The 26,758-nt window shown below is 47.9% G+C and overlaps 1 protein-coding gene across 2 annotated transcripts in view; it reads left to right on the top strand.

The window, feature by feature from the left end:
- The window catches only part of LOC118220672 (son of sevenless homolog 1-like), a 50,995-nt gene that overhangs the window by 14,634 nt on the left and 9,603 nt on the right, over positions 1 to 26,758 (top strand). For both annotated transcript variants that reach the window (XM_035404731.1, XM_035404730.1), the window contains exons 2-18: positions 3,441 to 3,566; positions 4,562 to 4,693; positions 5,585 to 5,749; positions 6,055 to 6,264; positions 6,475 to 6,618; positions 7,466 to 7,576; positions 8,319 to 8,417; positions 11,830 to 11,957; positions 13,848 to 14,506; positions 19,598 to 19,679; positions 21,214 to 21,336; positions 22,030 to 22,133; positions 22,453 to 22,675; positions 24,152 to 24,271; positions 24,802 to 24,964; positions 25,437 to 25,554; positions 26,249 to 26,421. In XM_035404731.1, the coding sequence (XP_035260622.1) occupies positions 3,441 to 3,566; positions 4,562 to 4,693; positions 5,585 to 5,749; positions 6,055 to 6,264; positions 6,475 to 6,618; positions 7,466 to 7,576; positions 8,319 to 8,417; positions 11,830 to 11,957; positions 13,848 to 14,506; positions 19,598 to 19,679; positions 21,214 to 21,336; positions 22,030 to 22,133; positions 22,453 to 22,675; positions 24,152 to 24,271; positions 24,802 to 24,964; positions 25,437 to 25,554; positions 26,249 to 26,421 (2,880 nt within the window). The remainder of the gene's footprint in view (positions 1 to 3,440; positions 3,567 to 4,561; positions 4,694 to 5,584; positions 5,750 to 6,054; positions 6,265 to 6,474; positions 6,619 to 7,465; positions 7,577 to 8,318; positions 8,418 to 11,829; positions 11,958 to 13,847; positions 14,507 to 19,597; positions 19,680 to 21,213; positions 21,337 to 22,029; positions 22,134 to 22,452; positions 22,676 to 24,151; positions 24,272 to 24,801; positions 24,965 to 25,436; positions 25,555 to 26,248; positions 26,422 to 26,758) is intronic.

Genomic DNA, 26,758 nt, shown 5'->3' with positions numbered 1-26,758 from the left:
AAGCGCAATAAACCAGTGTTCTCTAATCAAAGTTTCCGGCAGGGTCCGTGGAAATTTAGCCGCTCTCCTCTGTCCTGTTATCTTGTCCGTGTCGTTGGATCTCATAATGCCGAGGGCGTGTCTGTGCCTTCTTCAGGTTTGACAGCACTGGCTGTGGAGAACACCAGCGGGCCAGTCTTGCGCAAGCCTTTCATTGCTAAATTAGCATATCAAAGTGTGGTAACGCCGCCTACTTTCAACACCCATCATGTGATTTTTTTTCGCTGGTTTATTCTGGGGGGTTTGCCTTCTGCGGTGCTCTCCTGTCACTCAGAAGAATGCTCCGCCCCCCTAGATGATGCCGGTGTTTCTGAAACTGGGGGGGGGGTCGTGTGTTTTGCGTGCTTTGCGCTAGTGGTGCATGCTGTTTCAACATGCCTGTCTGGGGGGGAGAAAAGACTTCTAATGGCAAACTTAAACATGTTTAAAGCTGCATCTTAATAGGGGGGGTAATGAGGTTCCCAGAAAATTTGCTCGTTTTTGAAGGCTCATAAATATTGGGAATTCTGGGTTTCTGTCACATGACAAGTGCGGAGGCTGGTCATGTGACAAAACCCAACGCAAAGCACTGTGCGCTGCCTGCTTACGTTTCCCTGGTAACCATCTTAGGGAGTCCTGTGTACTGTCTGTTCTGACTGCTCAAGTCTCTCTCGTCTCTCTCCCTCTCCCTCTCTTTCTGTCTGTTTCTCACTCTTCCTTTCCCTCTCTTTCTGTCCCTTTGTCTGTCTCTATAACTTGTTTGCTCATTGGCAGGAGAAACATGTAGATAATAATAATAATGCCAAATTAAGTAAGCACAAAGAATATGAAAAACAAATATGAATATAGCCGCAAGCAGCAATGTTGGGGGCCGAGCACCATGGGTGAGCTGCAGGGCACTGAGTTACAATTTGTATCTTTCTGAGATTTCTGCAAAAACAGAAAAGAAATTGTGCAACAGTGCAGTTGCCTTCATGCCACAGTTGTGTTGCTGGGCTGCACTACATTCTGCAATGGGAGAGGAAGACTAGCAGAGTGTGCAAGGTCCAGTCCTTTGTTCCTCCCAGCCCATGCACATGCACACGTGAGGTCCTACTGGTGCTGGAGCACCAGCCCATTTGCCCCTCTGGAGCAAAAGTGTCCTTTTGCGGCTGGTTTCCCCCCCTGTTTCTTGCTGCTGCCTGTCCTGTTTACAAAAGTTGAGCTGCACAGAAAGTGAAAGCAAGTCATCTTACTGGTTTTGCAGTAATTTCTTCAGTTACAGGATGTGATGCAAGCTTTCCATCGAAATGAATTTTTTTCCGAGTTAACCAGCTTCTTTTTTTTTTTGCCCTTAACTTCTGGGAAATATTTTAATGTCTTTTAAAAATCATCTTTACCGTGAAGTGTTTTCTGAAATGCCATAGCGTAATGAATGCAGAAATGTCAATATTGTTCTTTTGATGTAGTCCAAGGGGGCCATTTTTCCCCTGAGAAAGCTCAAATTTGTTGTGCATTGCAATAATAATATTTTTTTTCAGTGTTGCAATATTGCAAGTGGTGCTTCAGTGTGTCACTTACTAGGGGTGTCATGCATAATAAATTGCAAGGCATACCGGACATGCCTGCCTAATTTTGCAAGTTTTTGAGCATGGGAAATGGGTTAAAATTGATGGGCGAAAAATAAGAAGTGTAAAAGCAAAATCAAAAAATAAAGCAAAAAACAACAGGGGTCCCGTGCACCCTTGGCCCCCTAATTATCCGAGCTGCAGTAGCACTAATAGCAACAGCAGCAGTAACATCGATAGCACAGAACTGAACGCCTGGCTTGAGTGGTGTTGTTCTCTCTCCCTCTCTCCCCGTCTCCCTCCCTCCGTTCCCCCGCACTTTCAGTAATGTCTGAGAGTGCCTTATCGGCACCAGCGCTCCAGCCCTAGCACATGCTCCCATTCCCAAAACTGTGTCATGTGACTGCCCACTCAGGGAGAGAGAGAGAGGGAGACAGAGAGAGATACAGAAGGAGGGGGGGAGAGGGACTGAAAGAGTGAGTGAGAGAGAGAGACAGAGAAGGAGACAGGGAGAGAGAGAGAGAGAGAGAGACAGAGAAGGAGACGGGGAGAGAGAGAGGCAGAAGGAGGGGGAGAGGGACAGAGGGAGACAGGGGGAGAGAGAGAGAGACCATGTTTGGTACGCTGAGGAGGCACTCTTGATTTTATGATGCTCTAAGCTGTGCTCTTGAAGTCCTGCCAGGTTCTGTAGAAATACTGGCACTCCATAAAGGGGGGGTGAGCGAGGGCAAAGGGGGAAGAAAAGAAGTGAGAGAGCGAGCGAGAGAGAGGGAGAGAGAGAGAGAGAGAGAGAGGGAGAGAGGGAGAGAGATTTCTCGCTTAGTCATGTTCTGGCCGGGCGGGCTTGGCCGGGTGCCCGTTGTGGCGGTGCTGTTGCCCGTCCTGACTCAGCGTTCCAGGAAAGACCTTTTCCACGCCGGCCCGCAGTCAGCTCCTGGAAACGCCGCCGGGGTTTCACACATCAGTCTCATTTTTATTTATTTTTTTTGGCCTTCAACTTTTATTACTCATTTATTTTTTTTTTTAAGCCAGGGTTTTTTTTTTTTTTTTTTTGTAGGTGTTGGGTAATTTGAATATTGGATCTTTGGAGCAATAGCATATTTGAATATAGCGTAAATCGCTCGCTTTCACATGTTTGAGTCGCTAGTGTTGTGAAATATCCGAGTCCGAATGGGTTCTGAATTTAATAGCCTTCTAACTTCTAACGTCTGTGGAACAGATGCAAATAAATAATAATAAATAATAAATAGTTATTCAGGCCCACTGGCTACAGAAGCTCCTGTCCACTCTGTCAGCCGAATTTAGTGCTGTGACTGGCACTCGGCGAGCCGTGGTTCGGTTTCTCCTGACGTGTGTGCAACAGTGAGGTCTCTCCGTCTGGTACAGGGGTGTCAGACTGAATCGCGAGGGGGGGGGGCCGCGGTGTCAGCAGGTTTTTGTGTTTTCCTTCCAGTCAGCTGCCAGCTAAGGCCCTGAGAACAAGGTGTGTGGAGTGAAACACTTGCTGAGAACACCCCAAAAACTAGCAGACACCGTGGCCCTCCAGGACTGGAGTTTGACACCTGTGATCTGGTATAAGGCTTTGAGTGTCCCTTCTGTACAATGGTGTGGCCTCCTAAACCATTGTAAGGCTTTGAGTATCCTTTATGTGCAACAGTGTGGTCTCCTATTGCAACATTGTAACACATTGAGGGTCTGCTGTGTGCAGCAGTGTGGTCTCCTAAGCTATTGTAACATTATAATGCATTGACACTCTGCTGTGTGCATCAGTGTGGTCTCCTAGGCTATTCTAATGCATTGAGGGTCTGCTGTGTGCAGCATTGTGGTCTCTCAAGCCTGTGTACAGCTGTGTGGTCTCTCTCCCCTGACGTGCAGGTGCTGAGTCAGGTGCACCCCCAGCTGTCGTCGAAGGAGGACGCGCTGCAGCACATCGAGGAGCTGATCCTCCTCCTGCTCAGCATGCTGTGCCAGGCCCAGCCCCGCACCGTGCAGGACGTGGAGGTGAGCCACCACCCCTGCTGGGAGAAAACACGCACTGCGCCTCACTGGCCCCTCACAGGAGTGAGGCGCAGTGGTTCTTTATTTTACCCCTGTGTGTGCCTGTGTGTGCGCGCAAGTGTGTTTGTGTGCGTGTGCGTACGTGCTTGTGTGTCTGCTGTGCGTGCGTGCGCGTGTTTTCACGTGTGCGTTTGTGTGCGTGCACCCACAACCCCGATGTTGAGCTTGTTTATTTTTCACTCTCTCACGATAACTTGCTAATATTTACAGGTGAATTAGAGCAGGCATTTCTGGAGTAATGCCAGTGGAGGGCGCTGCTGGCCATTACATGCCCGTAGCTCATCTCTTGGTTGGGGGGAAGTGGCGATTGCTTTGTTGACGATTCTGTCGCTTCATTTTTTGAACTCTTTGCTTTGTTCTTGTTTTATTTGCCCCGCACACAGATGGATCGGTTTGAGATCTGAAGGTGCTTTTGTGGTTAAGGCTTTAACCACCGGGCATGGTAAAACCACGGCAACCTTGCTGGGGTTTACCATGTTTTTCACGTTTACCCCTAGAAAAATGGATTTTTTTGGTTTCATTTTGCCCCCCCCTCCCCAGTTTGCCCCCCCATCCCCCAAAGTGCACTGGCTTGCCCCCCCGTTTTCCTTGTGGGATGTTGGAAAGATACTCATCCGTGCTTGTGTTTTGCATCCTGTCTAAATGATTTGATTTACTCCTGGTGTAGGGACATGTTTAAATGGACGGTGGAAGTTAAAGGAGTTGAACTAACATTGTGTAAATTGATGGTTAATTTATTTATTTTTGGTTTATTTAATTTACTTTTTATTTATTTTCGTGCACTTTATCTGTCTCAGTATTTACTACCATTCCTTATGGCTTGATTGTTAAAATGTCTGGCAGAAATGGATTTACTGGCTGTTATTTTTTAAAATGCATTACAGCTTGTTCCAGTTCGCGTATAGATTTGTGTTCTGTTTTCCTCGCCCGGTTCTCAGGAGCGCGTGCAGAAGAGCTTCCCCCACCCCATCGACAAGTGGGCGATCGCGGACGCCCAGGCGGCCATCGAGAAGAGGAAACGGCGGAACCCTCTCGCCCTGCCCGTGGATAAGATCCACCCGCTGCTCAAGGTGCTCCCGCCTCCCGCGGCCAATCACGAAGCCGCAGAAAGCCGCGAAAGTGCTTTTTATTTTACTTACGTTCTCGGTTAATCAACATATGCTGCAGTTGTAACCCTTTAAAAAGAAGGGTTTTTTTTTGGGGGGGGGGGGATTTTATTCTTCCAAATTTTAAGTCGGTGTTCTAGAACCCCATTGCGTTCAACTACCTGCAGTGATTGTTACATCAGGATTAGAATTTTCAGTTAAAAACATTGTAAACACATATTTGTTATCTTGTACCTTAAAAGGGTTAAATGACTGAATTTACATTATTAAATCTTTAGGAGGGTATTTGGCTAAAAAAAAAAAAGACTGCAAAATACCGTGAGTACACATGTACATGACGCAAGTTAGCTAACCGTGTTGACAGTTGTGGTTTGTGTGTCTCCAGTAATCGGTGATGTAATGACTTTTATGGTGAATTATTGGCTAATGGAACTGTTGGCTTTTTGGGTGTCATACCAGCATGGGCCAGTAGAGGGAGACGTAGAACTGTCACTGTATCATATCATACATATTGATGCATTGATGCAAATATTGACACAACTATGGCAACTTTTTAACGTATCAATTTGTGTGTAATTAGTGAGGTCATAACATCCGGCTCGATTACGAAAGCAGTGTTGAACAAATGACTAAACCTATTTGTTTTCTGTTCCCCCATAAGTTACTGTGAGAGCAATCTGAGGTGAACTTAAGTGCAAACAGACCCTAATTAAGTGGAAGGGGGTGATACATGACTACCTGCTGATTGTTCCTTTTTCCTGGCGTTCCCGAGGAATTATTCCCGTCAGGAACGCCGCAGTGCTTGGGGAGCGGTTTCTCACCGTTTTCCCACAATCCCTTTCACCCCTTTCCCAGGAGGTGCTGGGGTACAAGATCGACCACCAGGTGTCGGTCTACATCGTGGCCGTCCTGGAGTACATCTCCGCCGACATCCTGAAGCTGGCGGGGAACTACGTGCGGAACATCCGCCACTACGAGATCTCCCAGCAGGACATCAAGGTGGCCATGTGCGCCGACAAGGTGAGAGAGAGGCGTGTCCGACAGCACTGCGCCTCCGCGGAGGGTCACGGCGCGCCTGGTTATTTCGGCTCAGACACAGGGCGTCTGTGATACGAGACTTAATGATACTGAATGTGAACTGGCTGAAAATGAAGCTGAATGATGTTGAATATTAACTGAATGAAAACGTATTTGAACGATACTGAATTCAAACTGAATGTGTAGATACTGAACTGAATGTGAAGATACTGAACTGAATGTGAAGTTGCTGAAATGAACCTGAAGTCTATTTGGGGATGTGTACGAATTTCGCCCTCCTTCCGCAGGTTCTGATGGACATGTTCCACCAGGACGAGGAGGACCTGAGCGGCTTCCCCCTGATGGACGAGGAGCCGTCGGTCTCCGGGGAGCAGACCTACTACGACCTGGTCAAGACCTTCATGGCCGAGGTGCGGCAGTACCTGCGCGACCTCAACCTCATCATCAAGGTGTTCCGGGAGCCCTTCGCGTCCAACACCAAGCTCTTCTCCCATCACGTACGTCCCGTCCCGCACACCCCTGTTCCGCACCCCCGCGCCTCACCTCTGTCCCTCACCCCCAGCCCTCACCCCCGTCCTGCACCCCGCATCCTGTTCGCGTTTGTGCGATTTAGCGGGCGTTCTGATGCAGAAGTCAACTTGTGTTCACTTCCTGGATTTACCGCATTGGAATGCAAATATGAGCCTGCTCTCTGCTGCCCCCTGCAGGACGTGGAGAACATCTTCAGCCGCATCGTGGACGTCCACGAGCTGACGGTGAAGCTCCAGGGTCTGATCGAGGACACTGTGGAGATGACGGACGAGGGGAGCCCGCACCCCCTGGTGGGCAGCTGCTTCGAGGACCTGGCTGAGGTAAGGGGGCGGAGCCACCGGCAGGATCCTCATTTTACCTGATTAAGCAGGCTAAGTGCAGAAAAATATAGATTTATTGGCCTTCTAGTGGAAGAAAGTTTTCATTCTCTCCGATGGCTCATAGCAGAAGACATTTGCCAACATTTGCCAATTTATTTACGTCCTTGAACCTTTGTGTGCAACTTGACCTCATGTATTTTCCACAGTTTGAATTATAAAAAAGAAATCCGTACTGTTATGGTATTATTCACCCGACAAGCATGAAAAATATTGAATTTAACAGTGATCCAGTATGATTGCTCCAGCTTGAGTGGTAAAAATAGCCAAGTCGAGTGCCTTGTCTGGCAAAAAAAAAAGAAAAAACCTGTGGTTTTTGCTGAGGATTTTGGCAAAATTCTCATAACAAGTATGAGTTATGAGGCTGCCTGCATGCTGTTGAGTTTTAAGAGGTTTTTACCAAGATGGATGTTTAGGCTGTGGAACGTGTTGCATGTTATACATCAGGCTTAGCGCAAAAGAAAAAATGGCTCGTTTGAATTTCATTTGAATGAATTCATCCTCTTGGTATGCAGTGAATGTGGAAAATTCACGTGGACTGCATAGGGACTGACCTGACCTGGCTCAAATGCCTTATATTAAACACTTTAACTCTCTAGTTGTCAGGAAAAATGGAAAATATTCCTGCTGTTCCCAGAGAATTTTCAAAAATACATTAATGATGACATTCTAATGAAAACTTCATGTGAAATCATGTGAAAGAAATATTATTTTTAATAGTCTGCTGGTGTTGAAAGGGTTAATCCCAGACCGCCCCCTCCACGTGTGTCTTGTTCTGTGGTGCCTTCAGGAGCTGGCCTTCGATCCGTACGAGTCATATGCCCAGGACATCCTGAGGACGGGCTTTCATGACCACTTCCTGAGCCAGCTGTCCAAGCCAGGAGCTGCCCTCTACCTACAGGTGAGACCCTGTCCTATCCCACAATCCCCCTGGCTCTCTCCTGCCCTACCACCCCCTGGCACTTTCCTATCCCACAGTCCCCCTGACTCTAACATATCCCACAATCCACCTGGCTCTCTCCTACCCCACAATCCCCTTGGGTTCCTCCTATCCCACAATCCCTCTGGCTCTCTCCAAACCCACGATCCCTCTGGCTTGCACCTATCCCACAATCCCCCTGGCTCTCTCCTATCCCACAATCCCCCTGGCTCTCACCTATCCCACAATCCCCCTGGCTCTCACCTATCCCACAATCCCCCTGGCTCTCTCCTATCCCACAATCCCCCTGGCTCTCACCTATCCCACAATCCCCCTGGCTCTCACCTATCCCACAATCCCCCTGGCTCTCACCTATCCCACAATCCCCCTGGCTCTCACCTATCCCACAATCCCCCTGGCTCTCTCCTATCCCACAATCCCCCTGGCTCTCTCCTATCCCACAATCCTTTTGGCTCTCACCTATCCCACAATCCCCGTGGCTCTCTCCTATCCCATAATCCCTGGGCCCTCTCTTATCCAACAATCCCCCTGGCTCTCTTGTAACTTTGGTAACCGCAAGAAATGCCATTTATGTTGGAATAAACAGCCAGTTTTTTTATTTCTGTCACAAGCCTTTGTCATGAACTGATAAGAAACAGCAGTTTGCTGAGTGCGTTTGTTTTGAAGTCGCTGAGTTCTAACGGTCGCCTGTCCTGTCCCTCAGTCCATAGCTGAAGGCTTTAAAGAAGCCGTCCAGTACGTCCTGCCCAGGCTGCTCCTGACTCCCGTTTATCACTGTCTGCACTACTTTGAGATCTTAAAGGTAAGAGCCCAGACCTGCAGCTGTCCAATGCCATAAAAATACATGCAGTCTAAGCCCTTTCTACTCTGAGAGAAAAATAAAGCTAATATTGTGCTACCTCAGAACTTCTGGCTGCGTCCAGCTCTACATCAGCACTGTGTCAGCACACCTCCCACTACTGACTACAATAACCCTTTAAGTGTGAGATCACAAATATGTGATTAGAACGTTCTTAACTGAACATTCTTATGCTGATGTAAGAATCACTGCTGGTAACTGAAAACAACTAGAACACTGATGTAAAATTTTGAAAGCAAACATTCCAAAAAAAACCTACGATTTAATGGTTAATAAGTCGTAGCTCTGCATGTGTTAAATGGTTATGCTTTTATAAAATCCTCATCTGCAATACATCGCACTTCACTGTTCTGTAAGTAATATGTGGACCATTCTACAGAAGATCTGACCCCCAGGAAGAATAAGGTAGAGACCTGTAGTTAAATAGAGGAGTTCACTGTACACCGCTTTTTTGCATGCTCACCTCTGCAGGAGGCAACAGAACTGTGGAAACCGCAAATAAACACGTTAGAAAAGATGCCTGCAAAAAAACAACAACAACAAGAGGAAACATCTGTAATCTCGCTTTAATTTTGATTAGGGTTGGTGCTGATTGATGAAACGCGTTGTTGCACCTTGCTATCGAGCAGAATAAACGTCTTCTTATTTTGAGCGCGCGGCAGTACCATCGCGCACCGAGCCGTTCGGTCGACCCGTCGCGTAGCTTCTCGGCACCGCTCGGCGAGGGCGGACGGCGTTTCGACGGGTAACGGCGCGTGGCGTCGGTGTGACTCCTCGGGGATCAGGGCCTCCAGCTGGAGTCACAAGGAGCTCCCTGTGGCCTGAGTCTTAGGGGGGGGGGGATATTTTGTAGGGTGGGGGGGGCAGGATTGGGCCTGTAAGCCGCTTTACAGGACGCTGTGAAAGTAAATCTCAGAAATGCCCCGAGCCGTGCGCCCAGATTACAGCGGTCCCGAAAAACTGGGGGGGTGGGGGGTGGGGGAGGTGAGGGGGGGGGCAGGGGGGCTCGGAGTTGTTTTTCTGTTGTGGGACAGACGCGATTTCTTGGATTGTGGAAGTGCAACTGAGACGGCTCGTACTTTCCTCGGTAAAAGACAAAATGGCGTCGCCCACAATCCAGGCCAAAGTGTAGAGGCTGCCTCTCAGTTTGAGACAGAACAGAACTAATGTGTCCAGTCAAGTGTTCTGATTGGTTGAGAAGGCGATTTGTGTTTTTGTTTGTCTTCCAAAGGGCCTACAGTAAGTCCTCAGCAGCATTTGACCCCTGAGCTGCTAATTTAATAGACCTGGCGTGGTCTGATATTCTGAACTATCTCAGCCTGCCGTAGTTTGATATTCTAAACAATATCAAACCCGGCATAGTCTAATATTGTGAAAAATCTCAGCCTGACAGAGTAGGATATGATCATCCTCTTTATAATACTGTAATACTGTCATTGAGTGACCTGTCTCTGTCTGTGCCTCCAGTGTGCAGGTTAAGGGCCAAAAATATAATGGAGCTGTGGACCGATACAGCCAAGTTCCCGAGGAATGTTTTTGTCAATTTCCCTCATCGTTATAACGAAAAACAAGCCAAGTAAAGCCTGCAGAAGTGACTTCTCTGTGATTTGCCTGTAGTTTGCTCATTCCTTCTAATTTTTCAGCACACTGGGACACGTTGGTGTGAAAAGTGGCATATTAAAATTAATAGATCGAGTACCCATAATAACAAAAACATTTAATGAGACCGTAGTGCATCTCGGGCTGTCTCTAGCTGTCATCCAATAATAAAAGGTTTAGGAGTACAGAATGTAGCATGGATGGCTATTAAGGGGAACCCGGTTTGCAGGTTTTTTAAATTGCTTTTCCAGATAGCCGAGGAGAGTGTCAGGGAAACAATGCCTTCAGAGCCACATGGGAGATGGAGAGGAGAGAAATGTAGAACAGCACTTTGAGTTCAGAACCTCCTCAGCTACCGTTTCCGTGCCGACGGTCCCTTTTACATGACAACGGCTCCCGGTTTGTCTCGTCTGCAGACCGAAACATGGAAATGTACCAAAGCACCAAAAGGCCCAAAGAGCGAGAACGTACTCCAGCACGTATTACTGCCCAGTAATAAATGCGTAGCCTTGCTTGCAGGCTTTTTTTTTTTTGAATGCGCAATAAGCACATAGTTCTTGTATTTTTGGAATTGTGAAGCTAGAGATGGGAAGTGGCAGCACTGTTTTGAATGTGAAATTTAAAATGAATATCTTTTGCATTATTTTTTTTTTTTGGTGTTTGATTATCTGTGGTTAAAATAAGTTGAACAACCTTTTGGATGAATACTGTAGGATCTTAGTCTAATTGAGAGATGCCTGCAAAAGTGCATGTTTGGTAAATGGTTACATTTTGACTGCAAGGGTTTTATTACTGTACCAGACAAGCTACAGTCATTATTATCTGAGGACCAATATTGGGAGACCCGTGTGGAAAAATGTATTTTTAGTCACCATTTTCCAGGAAGTGTGTCCGCAAGCTGATGTCTTCACATACTGCCCTGTTTTGTTCTTCAGTTTAAATCGTTTGGGACGTTTTATTAATGCTCTGAATATTGATCTGTGGATTCGTAAACGCAGCTTGTTTTTGCAGTCTGCTGTGTGAGCAGGTTTACCCCTGTGTGGCTACAGCAATAACGCCAAAATGAATAGCCTTTGATTAAAAAGAGACTCATAAAGAAGGGTGTTTTATTTTGGCTTGGGGGGGGTATCAAAGCAGTCACAATGATTTATCTATCCCAATATTTAAAACATTCTAAGTAGAAAATGTCCTGTTTTCGTGGCAAATATAAGTCCCTTTCACACCTAAGAGCTGCTGGTTTGGCAGCCGCATACTGTCTGTAAGATTACACAGTGCCAGCACACGCACACTCGAGAGAGAGAAAGGGACATGGAGAGACGGAGAGAAAGAGGGAGATGGAGGGGAAGAGATGGAAAGAGAGAGAGGGAGAGAGAGAAAGGGAGATGGAGGGGAAGAGATGGAGAGAGAGAGAGGGAGAGAGAGAGGGAGAGAAAGGGAGATGGAGGGAAAGATGGAGAGAGAGAAAGGGAGATGGAGGGAAAGAGATGGAGAGAGAGGGGGAGGGAGAGAGAGAGGGATGGGGGAGGGAGAGAGAGAGGGGTGAGAGTGAGAGGGAGGGAAAGAGAGAGGGAGAGAACATGCTCTGTGTTGAACTCTAATCCCCCTCATGAGGACGGCCTTATGCCCTGAGCCTGTGGCCTCCTCCCAGAACCCACCTGACCACAGCTTTCTTTCTCCATTTTTTTTCTTCTCTGTTTTTCCAATCCCCCCACCCCCTCCATCTCTCTGTCTCTCCTTCCCTCCGTTCCTCCCTTAGCAACTGGAGGAGAAGAGCCAGGATGAGGAGGATAAGGAGTGTCTGAAGCAGGCCATCACCGCCCTGCTGAACCTGCAGTGCAGCATGGAGAGGATCTGCTCCAAAAGCCTGGCCAAGAGGAGGCTGAGGTAACAGGGTCACCGGCCCCCCGCCCCCCTCCGCTTCCTGGCCTGGCCCACCTAGGACCCCCCCCCCCCCGCCAAACCCATCACCCCCTCCCTGTACCCCTCCCATCCTCCCTCACACACGCACACATACATGCGCATGCAGACATACACATATATATATATATATCTATATATATACACACACACACACACACACACATATATATTCACACGCACACATACGCACATACACATACACACACACACACACACACACCAGTCCTGAGTTTCACTCTGCCCTAAAAACAATTGTTGCTGAGGGAGGGGGTTGGGTGGGTGTTGGTGGGTTGGTTGGGGTTGGGGTGGGGGGGTCAGGGGGGGTCGGGGGCGGGCCGGGTTCGTTGGCCGCCCTGCTGTGTTGTCTGTGGGAAGTTGCGTCAGGGTGCAGACCACTGCTGCCCACGGTCATTGTTCCCAGTTTTAGACGGGGAAAGAAAAAAAAAGAGAAAGAGAGAGAACGGGAGAAAGAAAGAGGGGAAAAGTACAGACATCCCTGAGCGGCACTCCTGCTATCAGCCTTCATAGAACCCGGTTCATCTATCTCTCTTTTTTTTTCTGCTGTTCCTCCTATTTTACGTGATTTTTCTGCTAAGGACGCGGACAGCATCGACCATGAGGACCTAAGCTTTCACTGGTTTTTGTTTTTTGGTTTTTTTTCTTTCTTCTCATTCGTGGGTGTTTTTGGTCGTTGGTAGGCGTTTTTTATGGGGAAAACATGGCTTATCTTACGGTATGTTTTTCTTGCTTTGCCGGGAGGGGACGGGGTTGACGGATTGGGTGCCGCGGACGCGCCGCGCGTTTGGCTGCCTCGGCGGGTTTTATCCGTGCGGAGTGCCCTTCCTGTCCTTCTCCGGGCGCTCCTTTGTGTGGCCGTCAGACCTGTAAGCGGACGGGAAAACTGTTAGACCGAGACCCGGCTCGTCTACGCCAGCGACAACTTTTTTTTTCAACGTACCCGTTGACCACGAGAGCCTAACTTTAACTTTAATTTGTGAGCACAAATAGTTTTATGTACGTGTGTACGCACACAATAAATAAATTACCGTCTAGTTTAGTTTTTAGAAGTTTAGGCAACTAGTGTGGATTTCTTGATTTCGTGATTTTTTTTATTTTAATAATTTTTTTTTTTAGTTTACTCATTTGAAGCATGTGAGGTGAAGTTTTTAGATTGTAATGTTTGTTATGCGATGTGAGTGGGGCGAACATCCTGTGCAGAGCCGGAGACTGTTTCACGCGCGCGGTCCCCTCGTGTCTGTGAGCGGAGCTCAGTCCGGGAGGCTGACGGTCTCGCTGTGCTTTGAGGCGCCGGTGTCGGGGGAAAAGCGCACAAATCGGGTCGCCCTGCCGCTAGTCAGCTGGAGATCTGACCAGAGTTGTGTCCAAAAAGTAAGCTTATTTTTCCTGGTGTTTACGCAACGTAGCCTAACGTAGAGCCTTGTGTCGATTGTCCTTCTCAAAACCCTCTGTGATTCTTTTTCATTTGATTGATTTTATAACCCCCCCCCCCTCCCCAAAAAAAAAAAAACCCACAAATCTCCAGACTGACCTGTACCTGAGGAGAGAGTAAATCATCAGATGTGTGTTGTGGCAGTCGCAGTGTTTTTGCCAGCCTTTTGTAAATCGGTGGTCCAAACAAAGAAATCATTGAAGCGTAGTACTGCATACCGATCAGTAATCTGCCGCAAAAAAATTTTCACAATAGCGAATGCTGATTGTATCTGCGTTAGTGTTGCATTGGTGTTGTCGCGGTGTGCTGTGAACCTCTGACCCACGTTTCCCTCTCTCATTCTTATCCCCCTCCACACCCCGTCCCACCCCACCCAAAAAAAACAATAATTGGGGGGGTCGCAGCGAGTCGGCCTGTCGCTTCTACAGCCAGCAGATGAAGGGGAAGCACCTGGCCATCAAGAAGATGAGCGAGATCCAGAAGAACATCGACGGCTGGGAGGGCAAGGACATCGGCCAGTGCTGCAACGAGTTCATCATGGAGGGCACGCTGACGCGGGTGGGCGCCAAGCACGAGCGCCACATCTTCCTGTTCGACGGGCTGATGATCTGCTGCAAGTCCAACCACGGGCAGCCGCGGCTGCCCGGCGCCAGCGCGGCCGAGTACCGGCTGAAGGAGAAGTTCCTGATGCGCAAGGTGCAGATCAACGACAAGGACGACAAGGAGGGCGAGTACCGGCACGCCTTCGAGATCATCCTGAAGGACGGCAACAGCGTGGTGTTCGCCGCCAAGTCGGCGGAGGAGAAGAGCAGCTGGATGGCGGCGCTGATCTCGCTGCAGTACCGCTCCACGCTGGAGCGCATGCTGGACCTCACCATGCTGCAGGAGGAGAAGGACGAGCACGTGCGCCTGCCGGGGCCCGAGCTCTACCGCTTCGCCGAGCCCGACTCCGAGGAGAACGTGGTCTTCGAGGAGAACGTCCAGTCCAAGTCCGGCATACCCATCATCAAGGCCGGCACGGTGCTCAAGCTCATCGAGAGGCTCACCTACCACATGTATGCAGGTGAGAGAGCGGGGGGGCGGGGCTAGGGGCGGGGATTTGACATGGTGGGGCGGGGCTTGTTTACATACATGTATCCTCTTCTAAAGCTGTTAGAATGAATATACAGCACCTGGCTGGCTTTCGGTTTTGGATGGACAGACAACAGTGTACTGTAATGGTTCCGAAACCGGGGTTGGAACCTGGAGGTTGCAGGATTGATTCCTAGTTGGGCCACTGCCATTATTACTTTGAGCAGCGTGCTTACCCTGAGTTGCTTCAGTTGAAATAGCCAACTGTTTAAATGGATTGTATAAGAGACAGTGAGCTGTGCAAGCCACTCTCAATTGCGTCACCCAAGGTGCAGAAGGCTTCAAGAGTCCAAGTTTCACCACTCTCTAGCGACCCCTACTGGTTGATTGGGCACTCTTGCCATCCATGTGGAGGCTACATATGAGATGTCTTCCTCAGACTCCATTCGATACAAGCTTAGCTGTAGTCTGCGGTGTTAAAAGAAGCAGGTAGACGAGACCACGTGTTTCGGAGGAGAGCCGTGGATGTCTACGCTCTCCCGAATCGGCAATGGGGTTCATTCGCAGAACATGGCTGCCGTTGCAGATAGTTTTACATTCCTGATTAGGGTGGGAATTGGATGTGTTCAGCCCCATGTTGGCAACCAGTGTTTACAAAAAAAAAAAAGTACAAATATAAAAATGTACTTCTGCAGTGCTGGGGGAGGTGTGCACTGTGATTGGTGGAGAGGTAGTTATAGAACAGGAAGTCCACCTCCTCCCCTGTGTCGACAATTCTCTTGAGGGTGTGGCACATTCACACCGTCCCCATGGCAACCGTGGCAGGGGCACACTTTCGGCCAGCAGCTCACTAATACACAGTCTCAAACGCGGGCCCTCTGGCTGGCTTTCTCAACAGCCTAAACTGGCTGCTGTTTGAAAGGAAACTACAAAACCCAGCAGACACTGCAGCCATCCCAGGACGGGAGTTTCCTGCAATAACATGTCCATAACCTTTGGTATCTGGGCTTTAAGTGAACTGTAACTAAAACCAACTTCTGCCCTGTAAACATATCCCATGTGTACCAGAGCTGGAGCCTGTTTCCATTTCCATTCTACCAATTAAAAAATGAATTTGAAAATCAATTAATTAATTGAAAAGTCTTGATAGAACATAATGCCCATTATTCCATTTCTGGAATTTTCATCTATTGTCCTGCATTTCAAAAAATCTAATGATCCCCCCAGTCCTGCTGTGCTGGGTTGATTGCTTTTTCGTCTTTTAAACGCACGTGGACATCTGCAATGAGTCAAAACACCCTTTAAAATAGTGCTTTTAGATCGACTGAAAAATCTTTGATGCGACCAAACGACAAAACAAGGGAGGAAAGAGTACGCAGTGGGCACAGATTCAGGAACAAAAGAAGAAGAAAAAAAGTCTACTTCCTCCTTTTTTTCTGGCGCGTTCGTCACCGTGCCGCTATTTAAAGACGTTTTCTAGCCCCTTTGTAAATATTTGGGAAGCGTCCGAACGTCACCAGCCGGGGTAGGATGACCCCCTTTGTGTTGGTGTCATTAAAGCGCTGATAACAAACACCGCCGTTCGTTAGAAACAAAGCGCGTTTTCGGTCTCCCGGCGCTCGTAGACAGTGTGTCTCGTTTCCCCCCCCCTTCTGCTGTTTGGCTTTTTTTTTTAAAAGGTTAGTCAGCTTCAGGTGAACACGTTCACCGCGGAAAAGTTCGTGGTAATCGCTCTGTTTATTTACGCCTCTCGGCACCGCGCTAAACTGTTTAAACAGCGTCTTAACAACCTGGCCTAAATACCAGCGAAGAAGAAAGAGGGTCCCTGTACGCATTAGCTGGCGGGTGAAACGTTTTACCCAACCCGGCTCTCCGGGTCTTTGATTGAATCCGTAAGCCCTTGAATAAAATAATTAAGATATTTTTGGGACAGGTCAGAGCCCGGTTTATGTAAGCACGTGGTCATTTTATGAGGAAGCTCGCCGGTATCACCTCCATTAGTGCCCCAAATGATAACAAACTCCTTTTAAGTAGGCAAATTTCCTAGAGCTATCCAAATCTGAGACAAAGAAAAACAGTTCATTAATAAAGGTCTTACCAGTTTTATTAGAGAATCTAACTGTATTTGCGTTCAAATTCAATTTATTTTGAAATTGCTGGGCCAAGTTATCTCATTCTACCAAAAAGATTCTTAATAGTAAACTATGCATTATGTACTGTGCATGTAACTGTCAATATGATCTAAAAGTGTATCCCTCACTGTTTTAATACTGGTTTTTTGTTCTCGTGTAGTGTTTACTGCTTTCCCGCATAATTGGGCACTATTGGGATCCCAGGAGGATCTTGGGTAATCGGTCAGTTTGTAATTCTGCAGTTCGCAGTCTCTCTATCTGCTGGATTAGGTTTTTTAATGTTTTTAGAAGTAACTACAGTGTAAAGCCACAGGAGCTGAAATTCCTGTTCTGGGTGGTGCCGGGCTCCCCTGTGCTCACCCCCCTAAATAAACTTCCTCAAAAAAAACGTTGGGAATAAATTTAGATCCTGTATTTTCCTGTCGAGTTTCCAGGGCTCTTTTCAGGAAAATGAATTGTGCGGTTATTTTAATTGGAGGGGGGGGAAAAAGGTGCGTCCTGTCTGTGGACCCCCAGGCGTGGACCCCCCCCCCCCCGCCCCCCACCCCACCCAGTCAAACAGCTCCCAGCATTATCTTCCTGGGATGCTGTGTGTTTGAAACCCAGGCCTCACAGGGGTTGCTCTGAAGTGAAGTGAGTCTGATGCTAACGTAGTGTACGCTAAAGGAGATCTGCGTTGTGTGTTTCTGTTATGTTTTGCTGAGAGAGACAGCGAGGGAGGAGGAGGATAAATGTTTTTGTGTGTAAGAGTGCTAAGAACAGACCTCATTATGGTGTTCTGAAGTGCTCTGTCTTGGGTTTATTTTGAAGGAGTCTGGTATAATTTTGCCTGCCTCTGTGTGTGTGTGGTGTGTTTCTGTGTGCGTGTGCGTGAATATGTGTGCTTGTGTGTGTGTTTCTCTATGTGCATGTGTGTGTGTGTGTGTGTTTCTGTGTGCGTGTGCGTGAATATGTGTGCTTGTGTGTGTGTTTCTCTATGTGTGTGTGTGTATGTTTCTGTGTGCATGTGTGTGTGTTTCTCTATGTGCGTGTGTGTGTGTGTTTCTGTGTGCATGCGTGTGTTTCTCTGTGTGTGTGAATGAGTGTGTGAGTGTGTTTTTATGTGTATGCGTGTGTGTGTGTGTGGTTCTCTGTGTGCATGAATGTATGTGTGAGTGTTTCTGTGTGTGTTTCTATGTGCGTGTGTGTGTTTCTGTGTGTGTGTGTTTCTATGTGCGTGTGTGTGTGTATCTGTGTGTTTCTGTGTGTGTGTGAATGTGTGTGCGTTTTTTTTTCTGTGTTTGAATGTGCGTGTTTATCTAAGTGTGTGTGTGTGTGTTTCTATGTGTGTGTGTGTGTGTGTGTGTGTGTGTGTGAGTGTGAGTGTGTTTTTCTGTGTGTGTGAATGTGCGTGTTTATCTAAGTGTGTGTGTGTGTGTGTGTGTGTTTCTCTGTGTGTGTGAGTGCGTGTTGATCTATTTTGGGAGAGTGTGTGAAGTGCGGGCCCGTCTGCGTGCGTCAGAGCGCTGTGTTTCCTCCCTCTAATAACTCCAGGCTGATTGTTTGTAAATCCGCACTGAGGCGGCTATTGTTCTCTCCTGAGGCCGAGAGACCCTGCACAGATCCATCATGTGAACCGCTGGCCTCGGCTGCTCTGAGTATCACTGTTTGGCCCTGTTTAGCCCTGTTTGGCTCTGAGTATCACTGTTTGGCCCTGTTTAGCCCTGTTTGGCTCTGAGTATCGCTGTTTGGCCCTGTTTAGCCCTGTTTGGCTCTGAGTATCACTGTTTGGCCCTGTTTAGCCCTGTTTGGCTCTGAGTATCACTGTTTGGCCCTGTTTGGCCCTGTTTGGCTCTGAGTATCACTGTTTGGCCCTGTTTAGCCCTGTTTGGCTCTGAGTATCACTGTTTGGCCCTGTTTAGCCCTGTTTGGCTCTGAGTATCGCTGTTTGGCCCTGTTTAGCCCTGTTTGGCTCTGAGTATCGCTGTTTGGCCCTGTTTAGCCCTGTTTGGCTCTGAGTATCACTGTTTGGCCCTGTTTAGCCCTGTTTGGCTCTGAGTATCGCTGTTTGGCCCTGTTTAGCCCCGTTTGGCCCTGGACTGGCCCTGTTTGGCTCCTGCCCCTTTCATGTTTAATAATACACATGCACGTACGCACGCACACACATACATATTATGTGCACACATGTGCGCACATACACACACAGGGGTCACCAGGGAATTCCCAACCCATACAAACACACACACACACACACACACATATGCAGGAAGACGTGCCTGTACACAGACATGCGTAGTATGTACACACACTCACACATGCACACACAAACACGCACGCATGTATGCACGGTAGTGAATTTGTGGGATCATTTAACAGTATATCCATGTGCAGAAGATTCTGTTTTTCCCTGCCTATGAGATGAGAAACGGTCCCATCGGTGATTTCGGCAGTAACACAATCATTTTTAAAATATAGTTGAAATAGCTATAGATTCTGCTGTGCTTGAGTTTATCATAGACGCTAACTCCGTGTCTCTGTTACGGAGCTTAATGTAGGTTATGATGCCTCCCCAGACATGTTAGATTTGAACATAAATATCCATTAATTCCCTCCAGTGGAAAAAGCAAAGGATATTGTTGATTACTGTGTTGTAGCTGAACTGAAACCCACAGATTTATGGGTAGTTTGACCGCAGGTTTTTTTAGCCAATGTTTTTGTTTGATACGAGAACAATGCGTTTACAACGGCTGGTGAACAAGGTCATGTCGTCATGGAAACCCTCTTAGTCAGCCTTGGAGCTGCGGTGGGATCTTTCAGATCTGAAAACCAGAAAATAAGATCTCTGCCCGGGGTTTCTGGTGTTTTTGTCTGTCTTTTTTTTTTGGTTGAGACACAGGTTGGATGAAACCGAGATCATGGAGTTCTCCCCTCTGCCTCTGAGTCACAGTCTTCTGTTTCGTTTCATTTTTCAGATCCAAATTTTGTGAGGACGTTCTTGACCACATATCGGTCCTTCTGCAAACCCCAGGAGCTGCTGGGTCTCTTAATGGAGAGGTGAGTGTCGGTGCGCTGCATTCTGGGTAAAATGTGCTGTGTCTTAGAGCACTGGCCCCCCCCCCCCCCCCCCCCCCAAACTGGGGGATGTGTATATTTTATACTTTCCACTGAAATTCGCTCCTTATTTAGGTTTTAATCATTAAGAAATACATTTTCAATCAGTCCCTTGCCACTCACATGACATCAAACAAGCAGACCTCGTAGCCAGTCGTCTTCTTGTTGATTACTGGTTCTGTACATTTGCTTTCCATAAAGGTTAACATAGCGAGTTTACGCTGGTTCGATAGCTATGTGGTCATTATAAGAGTTGCCGATAAACCACCACAGCTGCGGCAGCATCGCAGGGATCACTCAAATCTGTAAAGTCTTCCAGAGTCCTCTAGGACAGAAACAAGTGTCCTGTTCTTCTGAGAAGCCCATAGAATAAAAGAGAAGTTACAGTGACTTATCGATAAAAATATATATTTTTTAATTGCTAAAGCGAATAGTCACATGAAACAGGATCGAAACTTGACCTGCATTTTTGTTAGTACTCTTAATTTGACCACATAACTATCGAGCCAGTGGATAAAGATGAGTGAAAGCAGGCTTGAGGTAAGTCTCCATTGTCTGATTTGTTTTAACTTGTGACCTAGGACAAGAGCTGGGTAGCTCAATGGTCTGTCGAGCTCGGTGGTCTGTTAGCTTGGTGGTCTGTAAAGTCATATTACTCTGAATTGGTGGTCTGTAGAATCATTTTGATTGGTGGTCTAAATATAACTCAGGCAGTGTCCTGAAAGGCACTTGAACTGATCCTTCACGGAAGAATAAATGCAATATGGATTTCTAGCAAATTGCGGATTTGACGTCGACAAATTGTGGATTTTACTGGTCACATTTTAAAACAAATTAACCTCTCGTAATTTTAAAGTTTCAGTGTACTGTACGATTGCTTTTTATTGCATTTAGTCTTTTCCTTTTTCTTCCTTTATGACCTCGGTCCTTTAGTTTTTTCTCTCATTTTATGTAAGTCGTTGTGTTTTTATGTTTTTAACCGCTATTTTATTGTCTTTTATGCCTGTGTAAAGCGCTTTGTATTGCCACTGTGTTTAAAAGGGGCTATATAAATAAACTTTCCTTGCCTTGACAGCCAGGATTAAATGCAGTGTCATAGCTGCTCAATCCCTGGTCGCTAGAAGCCATTAACTTGCTGAAAATAAATGCTAACTTTTGCAGTGCTGTTTATTTAGTAACAGGTAAACGGTAGTTAGCCTCAGTTGATTTGGTGATGTTTGAAATGGAGCGTGTGAGCGGAGCAAACATTCCGGAGGTTGTGCTAAAGCTCCGCTCAGCTCATATTTTACGGTGCGTGCGTGTTTGTGTGTGTGTGTGAGAGAGAGAGAGAGAGAGAATGAGTGTGTATGTGTGTGTGTGTGTGTGCATGTGTGTGTGTGTGTGTGTATTCGTGCATGTGTGTGTGTGTGTGTTAGGCTGTTGTGTACTTATGGGGACCTCATACTCAGACTGACACCCCCCCCCCCCCCCCCCCCAGGTTTGAGATTCCGGAGCCCAAGCCCACAGAGGCGGATCAGATGGCCCTGGAGAACGGCGACCAGCCGCTCAGCGCCGAGCTCAAACGCTTCCGCAAGGAGTACGTGCAGCCCGTCCAGCTCAGGTACGCTTCTGCCCCGGACCCGTCCCGAACCGGGACGCCCACAGATCCCACAGTCCCTCCCAATCCCTAAACATCCTTCTTCCACCTGGGAAAAGTATTGGAAAAGGGTTAAATATCCAGCCATCTTTGAGAACTCTGGGAAAATTTGTCTAATCATAATAATAATAATAAGCCTTACTTGCTAACTTACTGCCTCCCACTCAGGTCTTCTGCCCTTGAAAGTGAGGGGAAAGTCATGTGAAAGTGTTTAAATGAGGGAAACGAAGCCGTTTACAGCGAGAGAAATGCATCCATTTCCTCTCTTGCCGACTCATTACCTCGATGTCGCTTTCTATCAAGTCCTGGACTATCAGCGTGTGCTGATGGTGCTAATAAATCGGACGGCTCACTGGGCTGTACGTTAATTCCGCACATCCCAGAAGTCATCAGTCGCTGAAGAGAGAAGTGCGTCCTTCTGTGGACGTAAAATATTTTGAAAGTTAACGCGTGTAAAAAATTTTATGTCCACCTTGCGTTTTATAGGCCAAAGAAGTCTCTTTGAATTTCAAAATGATCTTTTTGAAAACTGCCATTGCAGAGTGATGGAAAATGCAAACTCCTGTCTGTGTGTTGAAAGTAAAATGCCCACCTGCCAAAAAGCTCACGATGCCTGAACCCCTTTCCCCCACCCCCCCACCCCCCCCCTCGCCACAGAGTTCTGAACGTGTGCCGGCACTGGGTGGAGCACCACTTCTACGACTTTGAGAGGGACGCAGAGCTCCTGAGGCGCCTGGAGGAGTTCATCGGAATGGTCCGAGGTAGGGCCGACGCCCATGCGCTGCGGTGTGGTACAGCAGCGGTTAGAGAATTGGGCCCGTAACGCAGGCTGCAGGTTCAAATCTCGGGCAGGCCAGTGTTGTTACCCCATCACACTAAAGAGGGGGGGAGTCTTTCCTGGGGAGCCGCATGTATTTCTTAATTATTTCATCAGCCACAGGCGTTCACGTGATTCGAGGTTTCAGCTGCATTTATTGAGGAACTCGTGAACCCCAGCTGAAGACTGTGAGCTTGTGGTCTGACCCTGTTGCAGGACAAAGGTGTGATGTTGAGTTGTCCCCCCCCCCCCTTCCCCCTCAGGTAAAGCTATGAGGAAGTGGGTGGAGTCCATCACCAAGATCATTCTGAGGAAGAAGCAGGTCCAGGCCAACGGCCCCAGCCACAACATCACCTTCGGGAGCTCCCCACCCCCCATCGAGTGGCACATCAGCAAGCCGGGGCAGACCGATCAGTTCGACCTCATGACCCTTCACCCCATCGAGATCGCCCGGCAGCTCACGCTTCTGGAGTCGGACTTCTACAGGTACGCGCCTGTCTGGGGCCCCAACATGCTTCTGTACAGCTATGCAGGGCTGAACTGTGGGCATATAGTCTGTTCCGTGGTCACTATTGTCTGCCTTCCTTAATGGGGGGTGGGCGGTGGGTAGTACAATATTTAGGGAACTGGACTGATAACTACCGTTCAGTTGGGGGACACTACCGTGGTAGACTTGCACAAGAAACCCTGCTTGAACTGAATTGCTTCAGTAAATACCTAACTGCATTAACGCATTGTGTGTGAAGAACGTACGCTGAGTCACTAAGCGCCATCATTTAAATATAAACGCTGAAGGACTCTTCTGTACTCTGGGCTTACGGCCTGTACTTCAGCTGATCCATCCATGATGTTCTGGAATCTTCCCTTGTGTTGCTGCTCTCCTCATACAAGCTCTCCGAACACTCCCAGGCCCTGTATCTGGGGCTGGGTTAGTCAGGATAGCAGATGGATTAAACCGTTAGCCGCAGTACATCCCTGCCATTAACCCCTGAAATAAGCCCGCTAACTAATGATCATGCTCGTCCGTGGACTGGATGCGCGATTCGCGGCTGAGGTTCCCGAGGGAAGCGACCTCATTAAAATGGCACCGCGCTGTGAGCGGTGTGGGGGACGGGGTATGCTGATGCTGCAGTAAGCGGAGCTCCTCGTTAAAGCCTCGTTAAAAAAAACCTTAATGACCGATTCAGGTTCCTCTGCTCACACCTCAGCCAGGCTACTGGTGACTGAATTTAAAGTTCAGCGGGTTTTTGCAAAAATATATCCTCTCAAACTAACACTTGTTTTGATTATTTAGTGATAATTAAACTCATAGTTAAGGTGTTTAAGTGTCTGAGTATGACTGAAGGTTTATTCTGTAGTTTCGTAATGACGAGGGAAAGGTTTTTCTGTCTGTTCCCCGTCAGGGTGCTGTGAATTTCCCAGCATGCTTTGTGATCTCTAAACCTTCACACCATAATCAACAGCTCTTATTTGCGTTTGCTTTGACCTCATGAACAATGGGAAGCAAAACGGCCAACAAGTGAGCAATATCACACACACACACACACACACACAAAAACAAAAACGCAGAAGCATGCACACACACACACACACACACACGAACAAAAACAAAAATGCAGAAGCAAGCACACACATACGCTGTACTCTACAAGTAAAGGGGGGGGGGGGGGGGGGGGGGGGGGGGGGGGGCGGGGGCACGCGCACACACCTTCCCTCCCCCTCCTTGATGACATCGTGCTACCGTGGGAACGGGCAGCTCTGGCCGCCCCCAGGGATGTCCCCCCCGCTCTTTTCCCAGGAGGAAATGGCGCGTCCCGGCGGCGCAGTGGAAGGTGCTAACGCCGCTGCAGCTGTGAGTCTCAGCTCTGTGAAGAGCTGCAGGTGTGTGTGTAAACGGCCTGTCGAGCTGACCCCCCCCTCTCCTCTGTGTCCCCCCCCCCCCCCCCCCCCACCCACCTGCAGGGCCGTCCAGCCGTCGGAGCTCGTGGGGAGCGTTTGGACCAAGGAGGACAAGGAGCTGAACTCCCCCAACCTCCTGCGCATGATCCGCCACACCACCAACCTCACGCTCTGGTTCGAAAAGTAAGACCGACCCCAACCCCACCCCTCCTTCTCTTCTTCCTTCGCCACTTCTTCCTCGCTTTCTTCATCCTCTCTTCCTCACGTCATTCCTCCTCCTCCTCCTCTCTTTGTGAACCCCCTGACAGGTAGAGCTGCTGTGTAATGTCAGTCACTCACTTATATGGCTGAAAGGTGTTCAGTTAAAAACCCCCCTGTTGGTAACTCAAGATGGTACTGCCCATTATGGACTTAAAATGGAGATCGTGAAGTCTCTCATTCCAGCAGAGATTACAGAGCTAAAGCAGTTTTCCTAAAACCTTCCATTTAGTTTTAAACAAATATGTTATTTAAAAAATTCAATTTAAATCTTATAATCTTACTATCTCACATCTTGTTCATATCTTAAACAAGGTTACTTTTTTTTTTGTCTAAATGGAGATGTCCAAACATTGGAGGCTTCTTAGAAAGCACCTGTACAACGGCTTTTGAGGCTGTGTGGTAGTGCAGGCCTGAAGCCTGGGGCTAGAGTTGTTCTCTCTCCCACTCGCCAGGTGCATCGTTGAGGCGGGGAATCTGGAGGAGCGGGCGGCCGTGGTGGCCCGAATCATAGAGATCCTGCAGGTCTTTCAGGAGCTCAACAACTTCAATGGTGTTCTGGAGGTGGTCAGCGCCATGAACTCCTCGCCCGTCTACCGGCTGGACCACACCTTTGAGGTACGATAGGGAAACGTTCATGACCCCAGCAGGGTCAGAGGTCATCTGGGTCAGAGTTCATAGTGGACCTCGTTTTTCAGAATTTAACTCATTTTGGTTGTTTCTTCAGATGCAAGTGAGCCTGGATAAGAAGTTTGATGTCTCCTTTTCTCTAATGCAGGATGAAAAATGATAATGTCAGAATTCATGCAATTTAATGTCTGAAAGAAAGGAGGTTTTGGTGCAGATCCAATCTTTTTTTGTTAACCCTTTTGTTCCTGCAAATTATAGTTTAACAGACATCCATTTTCACCAATATTCGGAACAGATTTGCTCTCTCATACAGCTGTGTAGTTTAGTCATAACTTTACACTATTTGGCTTTCGGTTATCACATTATGTTATAGTTAATTGGCTCTGACCAGAGAGTGGCTGCTCTGTGTGCTTATATGAAACGCTACGACTTTAACTGAACCCGTCCCCGTCTCCTGCAGCAAATCCCCAGCCGGCAACGGAAGATTCTGGAAGAGGCCCATGAGCTGAGCGAGGACCACTATAAGAAGTATCTGGCCAAACTCAGGTCCATCAACCCACCCTGTGTGCCTTTCTTTGGTATGTCCCACCTCTCCCCGTCCTGCTTGCACAATGGTACGGCCGCCGCAGACATACGAACATGAGAATAATGATGAGAGCTCGGCTCCTATAGGCTTGTTCTTTGCCAACAGAGTCGATCAGGGATCTCAAACTCTATTCCTAGAGGGCTGCAGTGTCTGCAGGTTTAACTCCAGTCCTGGAGGGCCACAGTGTCTACAGGTTTAACTCCAGTCCTGGAGGGCTGCAGTGTCTGCAGGTTTAACTCCAGTACTGCAGGTTATAGTGTTTTCTTTTTAATCCGAAGCCAATTTATGAAAATGAAGCTGAAACACAAAGACCCTGTGGCTCTGTAGGATTGGAGATTGATTTCATTGATCTAGGGAATATCCACAGCTGCTTTAAGTTTGGACTTGAACACCCCAAGAGTCTCTGTCTCTTCTGCATGACTTGGCAAGAGTTCCACTCAACTCTCAATGCAACAACACCTCCTGACATCAGTGTGAAATGCAACTCATTTTCTTCCTATTGGGGAAAATAGGGTAGCAATATCATTGTTGTTGTAGCTTAGCCAGAGAGAACATTTTGCTACATGGCTGAAGAACCTCAGTTTTACGGTCCGCGGTCATGGTACCCCTAAAACCCGAGGTTTACAGCGTGCAGGTTTAGCCACTTCCTCAACCTCGCTGAACGTCAAGCTTCCGCTCCTCCCCAGGAATCTACTTAACGAACATCCTGAAGACGGAGGAGGGCAACCCGGACTTCCTGAAGAGGCACGGCAAGGAGCTGATCAACTTCAGCAAGCGGAGGAAAGTGGCCGAGATCACCGGGGAGATCCAGCAGTACCAGAACCAGCCCTACTGCCTGCGGGTGGAGAACGACATCCGAGTAAGAGCCGCCCACTTTAAAACACTTTGTTGAATGCTTGATCCTGATTGGTCATTTCAAGTGTCAAGTGTTTCTGAATAATGACAGTTGCTATGGATAACAGACCGCTGTAACTTGGAACTCTTTTCATATCACTCACATTGTCGGGGGGTTCTTTGCCTCTGCGTCGGTCATTATTTTTCGATAGCTGACCACCTCATCAGGGATTATCCCTTACTTAATTCCCCAACACCGCAATAGAAAATGTCTTCTGTAGATTACCATGACAGCAGAGAGGCATGATGCTGGAGTGATTTTGTTCTCATTTCTAACAGAACTTGTGAACTGCAGTGTTAAC

The sequence above is a fragment of the Anguilla anguilla genome, chromosome 2, assembly GCF_013347855.1.
Source record: "Anguilla anguilla isolate fAngAng1 chromosome 2, fAngAng1.pri, whole genome shotgun sequence".
NCBI lineage: Eukaryota > Metazoa > Chordata > Actinopteri > Anguilliformes > Anguillidae > Anguilla > Anguilla anguilla.
This window is presented reverse-complemented; position numbering and strand designations above follow the sequence as displayed.